The sequence below is a fragment of the Fringilla coelebs genome (genome assembly GCF_963513975.1).
Source record: "Fringilla coelebs genome assembly, chromosome: 8".
Taxonomy (NCBI): Eukaryota; Metazoa; Chordata; class Aves; order Passeriformes; family Fringillidae; genus Fringilla; species Fringilla coelebs.
Genome location: NC_140066.1, coordinates 20163460 through 20176543, shown reverse-complemented (window position 1 = coordinate 20176543; position 13084 = coordinate 20163460). Strand labels below are relative to the sequence as shown.

The window sequence follows — 13084 nt, the reverse complement described above, 5'->3', positions numbered from 1 at the left end:
TATATCCTGCAAGTTATGCCATAGTGCTGGTTGAGGGTGTATTCTGCATGCAGATTTCTTCAATCTGATGTGTTTTTTTTTCCTTTTGAGGTAGGATGTGTAGCTAGCTTCTGGGTGTCTGAAGCAGCCATGGACACCAAGAATCTCAGGAGTGTATTTGGACAAGGAAAATCTAATCTGGTATGTATTTCTTTCCATCCAGGAATGGGTAAAGCCTCACCACAGGAGCATTTCTTTGATTAAACTTTTCACTTCAGATTCTTAATAAATCGTTTGATGAATATTTTTGAGGATGTTGATCTGGAGATGATGGGAAGATTCATGCCATATTTGCTTGGGATGAATACAGTACCAGCCTGTTAGCCATAATTCTCTCTCTGTTTTGTTTCTTTTTCTTTCCATGCCCTCCCTGCTCCTCCTTGGCTGCACTCTGTAAAGTACTAGCACAGTGCAGGTTTGATCTGATGAAACCACAACTAATGCCAATGCCTGCCTCTGATGGGAAGAGAACCCAGACTATAAACTTGGGATTTCTGGCCTCTGAATAGGCAAGTCTGTTGCTCGTCTTTCCCTTTCCCCACCGTGGATTCCCTTTGTTCTTCCTCTGTATTAGTGACTCACATTGAAGTTCAGTGCTACTGTTTCCTGGGAGCCCAGTTTCATTTGGGTGTACATACAGTCTAAAGAAGTCACATGTTACCTCTATGGTGGGAGTTCATCATGCAGCAAAAATAGAAAACAATTTTGTTTTAATAGTTCTGAATGATTTTCAGCTGAAGCAATGAAAAGGAAAGTCAGGCATATTTTAGAGAAAAGTTCATGTTTCTCAACTACGATTTTTTAATTGAGAATTTAAGCTTATAGTAACATTAGAAATTAATCATAATTATTGCAGATATCTATACAGCCTTATTCTCAGAAAGTAGGCTATTTTTTAAAATAGTTGAAATGATTCCTGTGGTGAGACAGGAGAATGTCTTAAGCAGGCTGCACTGAATAGTAGTTTGCATTCTCTTTCTCTTGTTTGGTTATACATACAGTGGACAACAGATGAAATAATTACTGACGCAGAGAGTAACACAAATCATGTCAAACAGGGACTTCAAACACCGTGCTTTGAGGTCAATTACCTGTGTGCCTGGAACTTTGATCACGCTGGTAAATGGCCAGATGACATAACTTGGGTTTATGTACATGTAAAGATAAATAGGCAGCTTTTCATTCAATTCTCAAGCAGAAAGAGAAATATCAGTGAAGTGAAGACGTGTATTTCTAATATGCTCAAGGAACTTCAACAAAGGAAGCTAATACTGATGAATTAATTTGCTGAAATTGCAAGCAAGGGGGTTTGTTTGTTTGGTATTTAAACTTAAATGGATCCTGTTTCCAATAAGCAGCATGAAGGGGGAGTATTTCCAGGGCACTGCCATGCCAAATGGAACACAGCATGTTCTCTGCCTGATGAAATGTAAGTTTGACTGCTAATCAGCCTGCCTAATGCACTGCTAGCCAGTTTTCCTGAGAATTCAGCTTCTGGGGAACTGAGGCTGTTTTCTAATTTTTTTTTTAAAGAAAAATAAGATATTCTGATGTTTTTCAAATAGAAGTCTTTCAGATTTCCATTTCAGCACTGACCCTGCCAAGGCAAATGAGTTAAAAATCTGAGAATGACTCTGGAATTCTGCTACTAAATTTTTCAGTTGCGGGCATGGACATTTAAATTTCTGGTTTGGGTCAAACTGATCCAAATATAGCTTTCATTCTGGAAGTGAGACCTGTCTGCAAGTTCTTTCTCAGCTCTCTTGCTACTTTTTATTTTAGCACTGTTGCTTTTTTTTTTTCTTTAAATGGAAGGTGAGAAGAGCAGTTATTCACAGTTTGTAAAGGGTTTGAAGATCTGTGTGCACAGAGCACCATGTAGGTGAAAATTATTTAAATTCAGAACTATGTTTTGTCTTCTTCCTTTTTTCCTTATGTCAGTCTATGCTGTGACTGAAGTCAATCTGCTTATAATCAAATCTTAACTTGGTTGGTGATTGGGGGGGGTGACTTTGGGGATTTTGTTTTTAATCACAGACTTTCTAGTTCACTGAAATTAGGGTTCCAGCCTGATTTCTCTCTGCAGGAAAGACAGGGTTTTTTTCTTAATGTTTTCATTAATTGTTTGTATTTGCCATTCCTATGAAAATACTCATGATGAGTCCATCACTGGTGCTTTTTGCATGTGCTTCAAAATATGAGAATGAATGTTCTAAAAATGACTTTGTGTATGTCTCTATATGTTCTGGGAGTATCTAAGGTCTGAAAATTGTTGATGATTAGGAGGTCATAAATCAGACAACTTTATTTTTTGTTTAGAATTTTAGATCACGCATTGATTTCAGCTTGTATCAAATTGCAGTTGTGCCTATGAATGAAGATTAATGTCATATTTGTGGGCATTATGTTATGTGCAGTCCATGACCACTGATGCCTCATAAGCACTGTGTCAGTACTTTTCTTATACCTTTATCTGTTGTGGTATGTGCACCTTCCTTCCTGATCTGCTTGTCTGTTTGGTCTGCTTGTTCTTGTCTTGTTCTCAATCTGGTTTTTTGTTGTTGTTGTTGTTTGTTTGGTTTTTTTTTGTTTGCTTTGGTTTTGGTTTTGGTTTTTGGTTTGGTTCCCCCTTTCCTTCTAAGAGGAAATGGAATGAAGATAAGATACATTTCCCCTCTGATATATTAATTAAATTTTATAAATGAAGAAAAAGTAAATCAGTTGGTGCTTACTACTTTTAGAGCAGTCAGGAAAAAAGGATGAGGTAGATGTCTTTGCTGTATCAGTTCTGTTTTCAGTGGATATACAAAGGTTTAGTAAATTGAAGAAAAAGTATCTTTGTCTCCTGTTTAACAGGAGATACACAAGGCTTTTGTTTTCTCATTCCATGTGTGAGATCACTGGCACCAAATGGAACGGTAGCTTCTTTATCTGACATCCATGTCAAAATGAAGGTTAAATGCAAAAACTTTGGTTAGCAGTGTTCATGAGATCAAGGAGTCTGATTTACCCTTTTGGGTTGAAAAGAAGAATAAATGTGTATAATCAGCACACTGATTGCACACATTTATTGTGAGCGAGTTTCAAAGTAACGTCCCAGAGTGTTACGCCGTATGTTAGGAGATAGAAAATCTTTTGTGCTCCATGGTACTTGGCATATGTTTCTTAGACACTTTCATGTTAATAATTGATCCAAAGAACTTGTTTTGATTACCCATATGGTATCTTTGAGTCTTAAATTCCCATTAGACCAAGCATGTGTTTGTATTAGATATGTTTTATTACTAGGAAACAAATATTTTGATGACACAGAGATCCCTGCAGTGAAATGCAAATTGCCTTCTATGCAGGAGATACCCTGAAAGTTGCTTTGAATGGTAGAGGGTATTTTCACAATATATCTAATAAAAAACCAGAAGTCTGTAATTCTATAGTCTATAATTCTATACAGGAGTCTGTAGTTCTGGTTTTCTTTTTTAGTGTATACATAGTTTGTATTGACCTTGTGAAAGCATGCAAGCTCTAAACTGGCCTCTTGAACATAATAAAATGCAGAGCACAGAACATACTTACTTTAAGGTAAAGTGACTAGTTCCAGAAATATTCAGAAGATATAACTATAGCAAGCCCATACAATGCTAGCATAAGGTTGTTTCCCTTTTTTTGTAACCAGGTAGTTGGAGCATTTAAGGACAAATTGGTCATTTGTAGCATAGCTCCTTCCAACACAAGACTCATTTTTTGCAAACATGGATTACAAAGCTATTTTTAAAAATAATAGCATTTGTATATTATTGTCTGTGATTGCAACTTAAACTCACAAGGATATACTAAATGTTTTTTTAGCCTAAATACATCTTTGGTTTATCTGTCTGAAAGCAAATATTCTACTAAATTTTTAGCTCCAGGTGAGTTGTGGTATTTGGACTTAAACCCTGTGCTTAAATGTTCTTTCAGACATAACACTTCCTTGCTATTGGAGAAATAATGATGGTGTGGAGTGTTTCCATTTTACACAAATTCCCATCCTGGGGTTAGTTTAGAAGAAGGAAAATTAAACCTGTGTCCTTTCTAGGCTTTGATGGGCACTGTGTGTTCCCTCCTGAGTTAGAGGAGTAAGCCAGTTTTGTCTGCATTGGAGGTATGTTTGTGCAGCTAGAATAGTTTAAAGAGATGCCTTTATTATCTCTTCCAAATACAGGCATAGGAAGTAAGATTCACTGTTGTTACGGGATTCATTTTCATTAATATCCATGGAAATTTCATGGATTTTCATCATTTAAGCTCTGGGAGTAGAGACCAATGCAAGTAAAAAGTCTCTTGTGCAGCTGACTGTTGATAGGAGAATCAATTTCTCTTCCTCTTTAGATGTGGCAGTGCTGAATAAGGATGAGGTAGTCTTTTGTACTTGGTAGCCATTCATTCTTACAAAGGGCTTGTTTTGAAACTGTCACTTACCTCCTGGTTGCATTGTGAAAGACCACATGAAAATGCTGAGTTGAAAACAAAGTGAAGACATTCAGCTGAGCTAAACCAGTATGTATACATACATGAGGGTAATTGCCTGTGGGGGAGCAGTCAGGAGCAAAGGCCATTGGTTTCTCTAAGTGCTCTGCCACTTGTTGCAATAATTTATTTTTTATGATGATGAACATTATTTCTCAATCAGTGGGTTGTGAACTTGCATGTTTTACAATCACATTTTGTATATTTAAGTTTGATAGTTTAAGATAAGCAGCAGTACACTGAGCCAAACACTTGGGTACAAGGTAGATTTTGTGGGGCAAAGGAGAGTGCACTGGAAATGAGTTTTTTAGTGGTTTACATACCTAAGAGTTTGAATCCGTTGCTTGTTTGTTTTCTTTGTTAAAAAGTTCTCTGCAGAATAGAAACTGTGGCATGGGAAAAAAAAGATTATTCACCTCCAACAGCTGCTTTATCTTCACTGTCTGGTACTAGTAAGAAACAATCAAGGACCCTAAATGCTACTAATGTGGGGAAATTTATTTGAAATGTCTGAACTAAGGCACTTATATTTTCTGTTTCCTGTAAAAGGAGAGTACCAACAGCTCTTTAACTGCCAGGGATCAGTCAAAGTTGGAAAGAGTAAGTGTGAACTAAGTTCTAATCGTCTACTTGGACATAGAGGTATTGGCAGGGAGGGCTTCAGAGGGAAGGTTATCACTGCCTTGTGACTGCAGCTTGCTTTTTTTTTCAGTTGGGATGAAAGGCAGCAACCACAATCCCTAATCTCATCTCAGAACTGCCAGAGGAGATCTATAGAAACCACTTGGACTGCTGCAAAGTCTGGCCACAGGGATGGGCAAGATGGTAAGACCAGCCTACACCTATGTACCCTTCTGACCCTTATTCCCTAGTTTGGCTGTTGTTAGGTGTGTAAGCCATCTATTACACAGGCACATAGTGATTAGCAAAGGGGGACAGAGAAGAGATTTACATTAGATGTTGTTAGGAGGAAATTCTCTACTCAGAGGATACTGGAACACTGGAAAGGGTTGTCCAAACAAGTTGTGGGTGCCCCATTCCTCGGAGCAGTCAAGCCAGATTGGATGGGGCCCTGAACAACCTGATCTGGTGAATGGTATCCCTCTGTGTGGCGGGGCTTTGGAACTAAATCGTAGTTAAGGTTCCTTCCACCCCAAACAATTTGTGTCCTAGTGCAGACAGCATTCCAGGTAGCATTCATGCTGCCTTGCCTGGCTGCTGGGCCTGGCACTTGGACTAGGAGATCTATCTATGCCCTATTTGTCATCAACAAAGAGAAAGAACATTCCTCCTCAGGGCTCTTCAGACTGCCAAAGGAAGGTTCCAGCTTAGGCAGAGTGCCTTTTTCCGTGTTTCTCTCCCTTGAGGGGGAGATGAGCTTCCCCTCTGTGCAGGGCTTTTCTTCATACCACTGACAGGTTTTCTGTAAGTGCCACAGAAGGCATAATTGAAAGAAGCCTGTACTAATAGGTGGGTGAAAAGGGAAGGAACTGACGGTCTCAGTATCATCTTTCTTGGCCTCAATCTGACAAAGATTTAGGCATATGACTAAGTTTATGCCATTTATGTCCTCTGTCATCTGCAGTCAGTTTCCCCTCTCAGGTGCATTAGTGTTTGGGGGAAGCAAAATTCTCATGTGAGCTAGCTGTTGGAAAGTAAGACTTCCTTAGTTTTCCTGAGTCACACCAATAACTCCAGAGGTCCTTATGTCCATTTTAAATACTCTGACGTTGCACTTCCTAGATAAGAATTTTACACAGTTTTAGAGCTGCTCTGTCCCTTTTGATTTACACATCTATATTGTCATTATGTAGTTATATTTGACTGTTGGTCTTCTGGCCCTGCAATTTATGAGAAAAAGAACTTGAAAAAAAGATGTGTCTACCAAAGGTCCTGCATACACCAAAACAGAATGGATTTTTTCCAGTTCTGAAGAGAAATTGAGAATAAATACCAGATTCTTAGGCTTGGCACTTTCTATTTGATACGTGCAATATATGAAGATACCTAAAACAAATCAACAGTATCTCTTTTTTTTTTTTTGTGAGAAATATTCTAAATAGTTAATTTATTCTGCTTTGCTGCATTCACTTTATTTCAAAGAGGAAAAAGTGAGTAAGAACTAGTATAACTGGCCTGCAGTATAGAAACAGGATAAACATGGAAATAATTAGAATAGAAATATAAACAGGAATGGCAGAGTGCCAGCAACTGCTTGAATATAAATCCTCAGGCAGCTGTAGTAGAAGTCTCTTTCCTTACATTCTTCACATTGCATAAAACAGTCTGGGTAGTTTGAGAAGTTATGTTCATTTGTCTTGTTACCACTTCTCTCCAAACCTTTATAGCTGGTTAGCTTTGAATTAGAATAACACCACTGGTGCTCTGTAAGATTTTTTTGTTGTTGTTGTTTTTGGATAACAGATTTACCTGTTTGATACTTATTTTAGCTTAGCCTTATGCCACGGATATAGGAGTCCCATGGAATGAAGGAGGGAGATATAACCCTTCGAGGTTCCTAAAAAATTTCAAGTCAGGCTGCCTGAAGATAATATGCCTGAAAGGGTGGTGTATTTTGTTTGTTTGTGTTTGTTTGTTTGTTTGTTTTTCCAGTTCCATTGGTTTTGAAACTCACGCCTGGAGCACAGCACTTTTGATCCATGGCAAAATATCCTAAATGCAAGGGAGTCAGTAGTTTTCTGAAACTGACTGAGCTAGAGAATTATAGACTTGCCCTTTGTGTTTATAAACAAATAAAAAGAGGTGGGAGAAAGCTGATTGTCTGAAGCACAGGCAGGTATGGAATAATCCATGAAGTGTTGGCTGTACAAATGTGTAAAATTTGTGAATCAGTATAGCAGACTTTTTCAGTGATCTAAGGTCATTTGTATTTTGGATTGTTCAGCATACAATGTGTTTGTAGTCCTTTTCCCACCAGATTGCTGGATTACAGTGAGATATATAAAAAATATTTTAAAATATAAACTAGGACCTTCCACCTGCTTCAGTTGAAGAAGAAAGACAGGAATATGGAGTAAATGTTAATTGTGCAAGAACTGAAATCATCCTTGACTTTGTTTGTCAATATTGCACATAGATTCTATTTAGATTGCCTTATAAGTTTAACTGAAAACTGAACGGGCAAACAGGGTTTGTTTAGAAAGCTAGGGTAAAAGGAAGAGGAAAAATTTACTTTAGTTGCACCAAGGTGTTAGAAACTTTACTTGTAATACATGCCATGACTTCATTGACAGATTTTATATGCTCTAGTCCACTTCTATCTGTGGCATAATTGTGCAAAACAGAAAAAATGTTAGGGTAATACTTAATTGGAAATAAAGGATTGGAAGGAACTTCAGAAAGGTGCCTTATCCTTGCTTCAAGTCTGGATCAGTTCTACATAAACCATTTGTCCACAGATATTTAGTTTCTCCTCAAACCAGCAATGAACAGTCAAGTCTTCTGATTCAGTCTACTCCTTGTCTAGGTTCATGCTAGGAAATGTCTGCCTCCAGTGGAAAGTAAATTTCCTTTCCTGCAGTTGTGACTTACAAATTTTCTTATTTCTCAACAACTGTGATGATTTCCTTTGCTGCTACCTATTCCAGAATGTATACCCCTTCAAATCTTTCATTTCACAGACTGAAACTTGATGTTTTCACTTTGTTCTGTTTGTTATTCCAAAAGTTTTTTAGAAGCCTAAAACTGGACCCAGTACTTGAGTACAGTATTCCAGTGAGTCAGTGGAAGGACTATTCTGCTAGCAAAACGAAATTTACATGTTCAATTAAAGGTGCTCTTGCTTTTGTTGGAGTAAGGTAAAAAGTTGCCACCCTTCAGCTGAGATACAGTAACTGCTTGTGTGTCTGCTCCCAGCAAATGTAGAGACAAACAGGTTTGATCTCCTCTTCCATGGGGCTGGCTGTATGTGCAGTCAGTTTCTGTGAGAAGGGACAACTCTTACCAGCTGGGGACAGTAGCAGCAAGGATTCCTCATGTCCTAAGAGGTTAGACTTGACAGTTTCATAAAGTGTGCCCAGCCAGCTGCCTAGATCTGCTGTGAAATGACATGGTCTCTGCCAGTCCAGGCAGCAGCCTTCTGCTTTGTAGTTTAAACATAATCAGGTAAGTTAGGGACTTCTCAAGGAATTCCACAGTTTTGGAGGTGCTAAACCCCCATGTAGCAGTAAATGTTTGTAGCCTGTCCTTCTTCTTACCCTCTTTAGGGCAATCACTTTCGGGCTGGTAACTAACAGTGCTTATGCATAAGAATATTAAGAAAACTCTAAGTATTTAAATTGTCAAGAATATTACTTGTAGGCTTTTAGGAAGAAAATTTAACTTTGTTCTCAAACACTCTTTCTTCATTTTCCCATCTTGGTGTGCATGTTTTTCTCTTGCTTGCTTCCAGTTACCTAAACATAATGTTCTGGTCCCAGCCAGGAAGTGGAGAGAATGCCAGATTGCCTCTCATGAAGCCGTTGCTTAATGCAGTATTCCTTTCTAGAGGCAGTTATAATAGTGCTGAGTTCTTGGTACGTGTTTTACCATGGAGGCCCCATGTCCTGTACTAATTCTAGGTATAAGAATAAGCCACTGTGAGACATGTTTTTACCTTAAGGTGACTGGCTGTTTGTATAAAGAAATGACCTTCATGTGCAGAGCAAAATTCAATTAGTGTTTCTTTTCAAGCCTACACATGACACCAGAGCACAGTTCACCCAGTTTCCACTTGATAGTTGATACATTCCATTCACAAAATGCATTTTTACACTTGAATATCTCAGCGGTCAGAGAATAAATCGCAGTCACACGATTATCAGTGCTGTGCAGGGAAAGCCAAGATACTAAAAAAGTATGAGGTCAAACATTCAAGGTCACACTAGTCCCTCTAAGCTGCTGAGTGACAAGTGACAATGTAGACAAAAAGCTGAACGTTCGTAGACAAAAAATTGAACGTTCCTACCGATGCATAAGTAACTTTGTGCGGGGTGCAGGGCGTACCTGGGAGCACACGCACCGAGCCTTCCGAGACACAGACACTGAGTGACTGGAGCGTGCGCCATGGTACGCCGAAGCGAAAATGACCTCGCAGCCGGTGCCAGGGGCAGCCTGCTCAGTGCGCACCAGCGAGCAGGGTCGCGGGAGCCGGGCCACGCCGCGCTTGTACCGAGGGCAGCTTGCGGTGGCCGTGCCCCGGCGCCCGCTCCGGCGCGCTCCCGGGGCCGCCGGCGGAGCCCGCAGGTGCGGGGCGCGGCGCCGGGAGCGCGCACGTTGCCCGGGCGGGGGGGTCGCCGCGTCCCCGGCGAGGGCGGCGGCCGCCCCTCTGCAGCGCGCTGCGGGCAGGACGCCTGCGCCGTGCGGGGGGGCGGGCGCCGCATCCCAGCGCTCGGAGCTGCGGGCGCCGGCATGAGCGGAGGCTTCGCCGCGCCCAGCCGGACCTGAGCCGGGAGACAAAGGGGAGAAGCTGCCGCCATGGGCGAGCAGCTCCGCGCCCAGCCCGCCGCCTCGGCGGGGCCTCCGCCGCCCGCCGCCGCCTCCTGCTCGCTGCTCGGCGGGCTGCTGCAGAACGGCTTCCACCCCTCGGGCCCGCCGCTCAGCAACGGCGGCTGCGGGGAGCCGCCGCACCCGCTGCTGCTACGCCCGGAGCTGCCGCCGCTCAGCCACGGCTCCCCGGCCAAGAAATGCAGGCTGCGCCGGAGGGTGGACTCGGGCCGGCGGCACAGGCCACGTAAGTGATGACCGCGGTGGTTCTGCGGAGCGGCGCCGGCCCGGCCCCCGCCGCGCGGCGCTGCCGCAGCCCGGCCCGGTGTCAGGCGGCCGCGGGTCCCGCGCCGCCTCCCTCCTGCGGAGCGCCGCCCGGCCGGGGCTGACGGCCGCCCGGCTCCGCGCCGCGGGCGTTCCGCCCCCCAGCGCCGGCTGCCGGGCGGGCGGAGCGAGGGCCCCGTGCCGGCCAATGCGGCGGCGCCGCCCGGGCACGGCCCCGCTCCCGCGTGGGCCGGGCCCGCCCTGCGCCAATGGGGCGGCGGCGGGCGGGGAGCGGCGGCCCGGCACAAACGCGGGCGGGCGGCGGGCGGCCGCTCCTTGCCGAGCAGCGCGTCGGGCGGTGCCCAGGGTCCTGCCCCGCTCGCCGCCTCCCCGCCGCACGCATGAAGCTCTTAGTGCCCAAGAAACACTGTGAGTAACGCCGGGCCACCGGGGCGCTCTGGAGCGTGAGAAGGCTCCGCGAGCTTAGCGTGTGCTCCTTTCCCTAACGTTAGAATGAAGGAAAAAGTGAATCTGGGAACCCGGTGGGGAAAAATATTTGTAAACATCTGAAATTTGTAATGTGCTTCTCACTTAGGAAGTGTTCGTGAACTGCTTGTCTATTTCAGGGCTGAGACTCAAACGTCCTATTTGTTAATTCTGTATTTCCTTAATTCTCTATGGTTTATTGATTAGTAGTCTCGCTTACGTGGAGGTATTGAATACTTCCATGGTGAACCCTGCAAGTAAAACAATCTAGGGGAAAAGGTTTCTTTTCAATCTCACTTTGGTAGCCCTTCACATTAACCCACAAATGTTTGGTTCTTTGTTGCCAGTTCAGCATGTTCCAAAAGGATAATAGGGATAGTCAGGATCAAACTGCCTGCTGCCAAAATTTAAAGATGTTTCTACTCAGTAGGAAGTAGTGTCCATTCAGCTACTCTGGGTTTTGGGTTTTTTCCTTTGTTTTGAAGTGAATATTTAAAAAAACTTTTGTGGTTTAAGCAGAACAAAATATTCAGAAACAGCCTTAAAGAGCTGCACCTTTCACAGGACTGTGTATTAGCCAGTGCCTTTTCTGACTTTTACAATGCTTTTGGTGAGCTACTCATGCCACTTTCCCTTAGAATGTTCTCTGATTGATTAATCATGTAGTGCTTACAGTACCTGTTGATAGTTAATTTAGTCCTCTATCAAATTTAACCTATCAATGACCAAGTTGTTCTCTGTCACAAACTTTTTGTAGTTTTTGTCCTGCTTCACGTTTTCTTCATGAACAAAACCTGCAGAACTTGGACTGGCTTACATTTTGATTTGGTGTAGCTAAAGAGAGTCAGCACTTGCATATCAAACTCTCCATAATAGTTAAAACTATTTTGAAGCAAAGAATAAAGCTTTTAGGAATTCATGCAATCACTTGATTAAGAAAGAATGAGGGCTTTGGAATTTCCATCCCATCTTGAGGGAAAAAAGAACCCATCTAAGTAAGAAGCATAGGTGACTGACTACATTGCCCAAGATGTATGACAACTGAATCTTCAGCTGTGGAGTTTTAGTGAAATGTAGCTTTAATGAAAACAGCAGCTGAGGGAAGTGCTTTGTAGAATTATTTTCTGGGCAATTTATTTGCTGATTAAAATTCATTAATGCTTGCTGATATGCTTTTTTAATATATATGGTTTATTTTGTACAAGAAAAGGTTTGAAATTTAGTATTGGTCATACAGGCAATAATGATAGCACATTGTCACCATCTTAAAAAATCCATTACGTTATTATTCAAATTGTCTTGGTACTGCATGCCTTTCCACTGCATCCTCCTCTAGTGAATACTACACAGTACCATTTTTACTGGTTTGTTTGGTGCTTTTAATCCTGACCTTTGCAGGTGTTTGTTCTTTTCTTAAGGACAGATTGCAAAATGAAGTGCAGTTGCCACATGGCATGTGAGAACAGTATTGATTGCAGGGTTTGCTTTGTGTGGTAGAGCAATTAATGAGCTAATTGGCATTTCCCAATATTTCAACAAATGAAACCTATCTTTCTGCAGCAGTTATTCCTTTAAGCCCTTATTTTCTTGATTGTTTCTACTTCCTAACAAAGTAAGGTAGAATTCTATGTTAACAAGTCTTTTTCCCCTCTCAGAAGGGGAGATCCCCCATGATACCAGTGTGCTTTGCTGATAAGGCTGCAGTAAGGGAGGACTCCTGGTCCAGCCTCTGCTGGGAATCCTGTTTTGGCTTTCTTTTTTCCTTCATTTAACTAGATGGGTTGTCAGGGATATTAGGCTTGCTCCAGTTTTCTTTTTCAAATCAGTTTGTGGTAATATAACTACATTTGTGTGGATGGTCACACCTTTTTAACAAAAGCCTCTCTGCTTTTGGGTTTGAGCTCTTTGTGGGGTTGGTTGTAACTTTTGGGTTTTATCTGTTCTTCTGATGAGGAGGAAGACATTCAATATGCTCCTGCTACTGAGGATGAACTGGAAAGCTTCACCTGATATGTGTGCATGATTTAGCTCTAGCTTTTTAAGGTTTGAGGAAATTTTAATTAGTAAGCAGATGTAATACCTTTTTTGAGCTACCTATTCTAGTTTCATTCAAAGAAAAAAAGATACTTCTATTTTATTTTTTATAACTCTGTAAAACAGGAAGTAATAATTGAAAAATTTGTGTAAGCTATTATAGCTTTATTTTTTAATAAAAATCAGCTTTCAGAAGCTGTAAGAATACCATGTCATGCTATGTGCGTGGTGTTTTGATTTTTTTCCCCTGTTACTGTTTTTGGCTCTCTCA

At 41.9% G+C, this 13084-nt stretch overlaps 2 protein-coding genes across 6 annotated transcripts in view; one reads left to right on the top strand and one right to left on the bottom strand.

The window, feature by feature from the left end:
* The window catches only part of KIF20B (kinesin family member 20B), a 43936-nt gene extending 39008 nt beyond the window's left edge, over positions 1–4928 (bottom strand). The window contains exon 1 of the mRNA XM_084210568.1: positions 4869–4928. The gene's annotated coding sequence lies outside the window, so the exon portion shown is untranslated. The remainder of the gene's footprint in view (positions 1–4868) is intronic.
* Positions 4929–5110: 182 nt separating this feature from the next.
* PANK1 (pantothenate kinase 1) overlaps positions 5111–13084 on the top strand; it is a 30572-nt gene continuing 22598 nt past the window's right edge. For 2 of the 5 annotated variants that reach the window (XM_084209996.1, XM_084209995.1), the window contains exon 1: positions 9903–10276. In XM_084209996.1, coding sequence (XP_084066122.1) covers positions 10021–10276 — 256 coding nt within the window. In that variant the 5' untranslated portion in view covers positions 9903–10020. Of the gene's footprint in view, positions 5146–5206; positions 5371–9902; positions 10277–10591; positions 10723–13084 lie in introns of those variants that run through there. The other 3 variants (XM_084209998.1, XM_084209999.1, XM_084209997.1) reach the window with 3 other exon arrangements.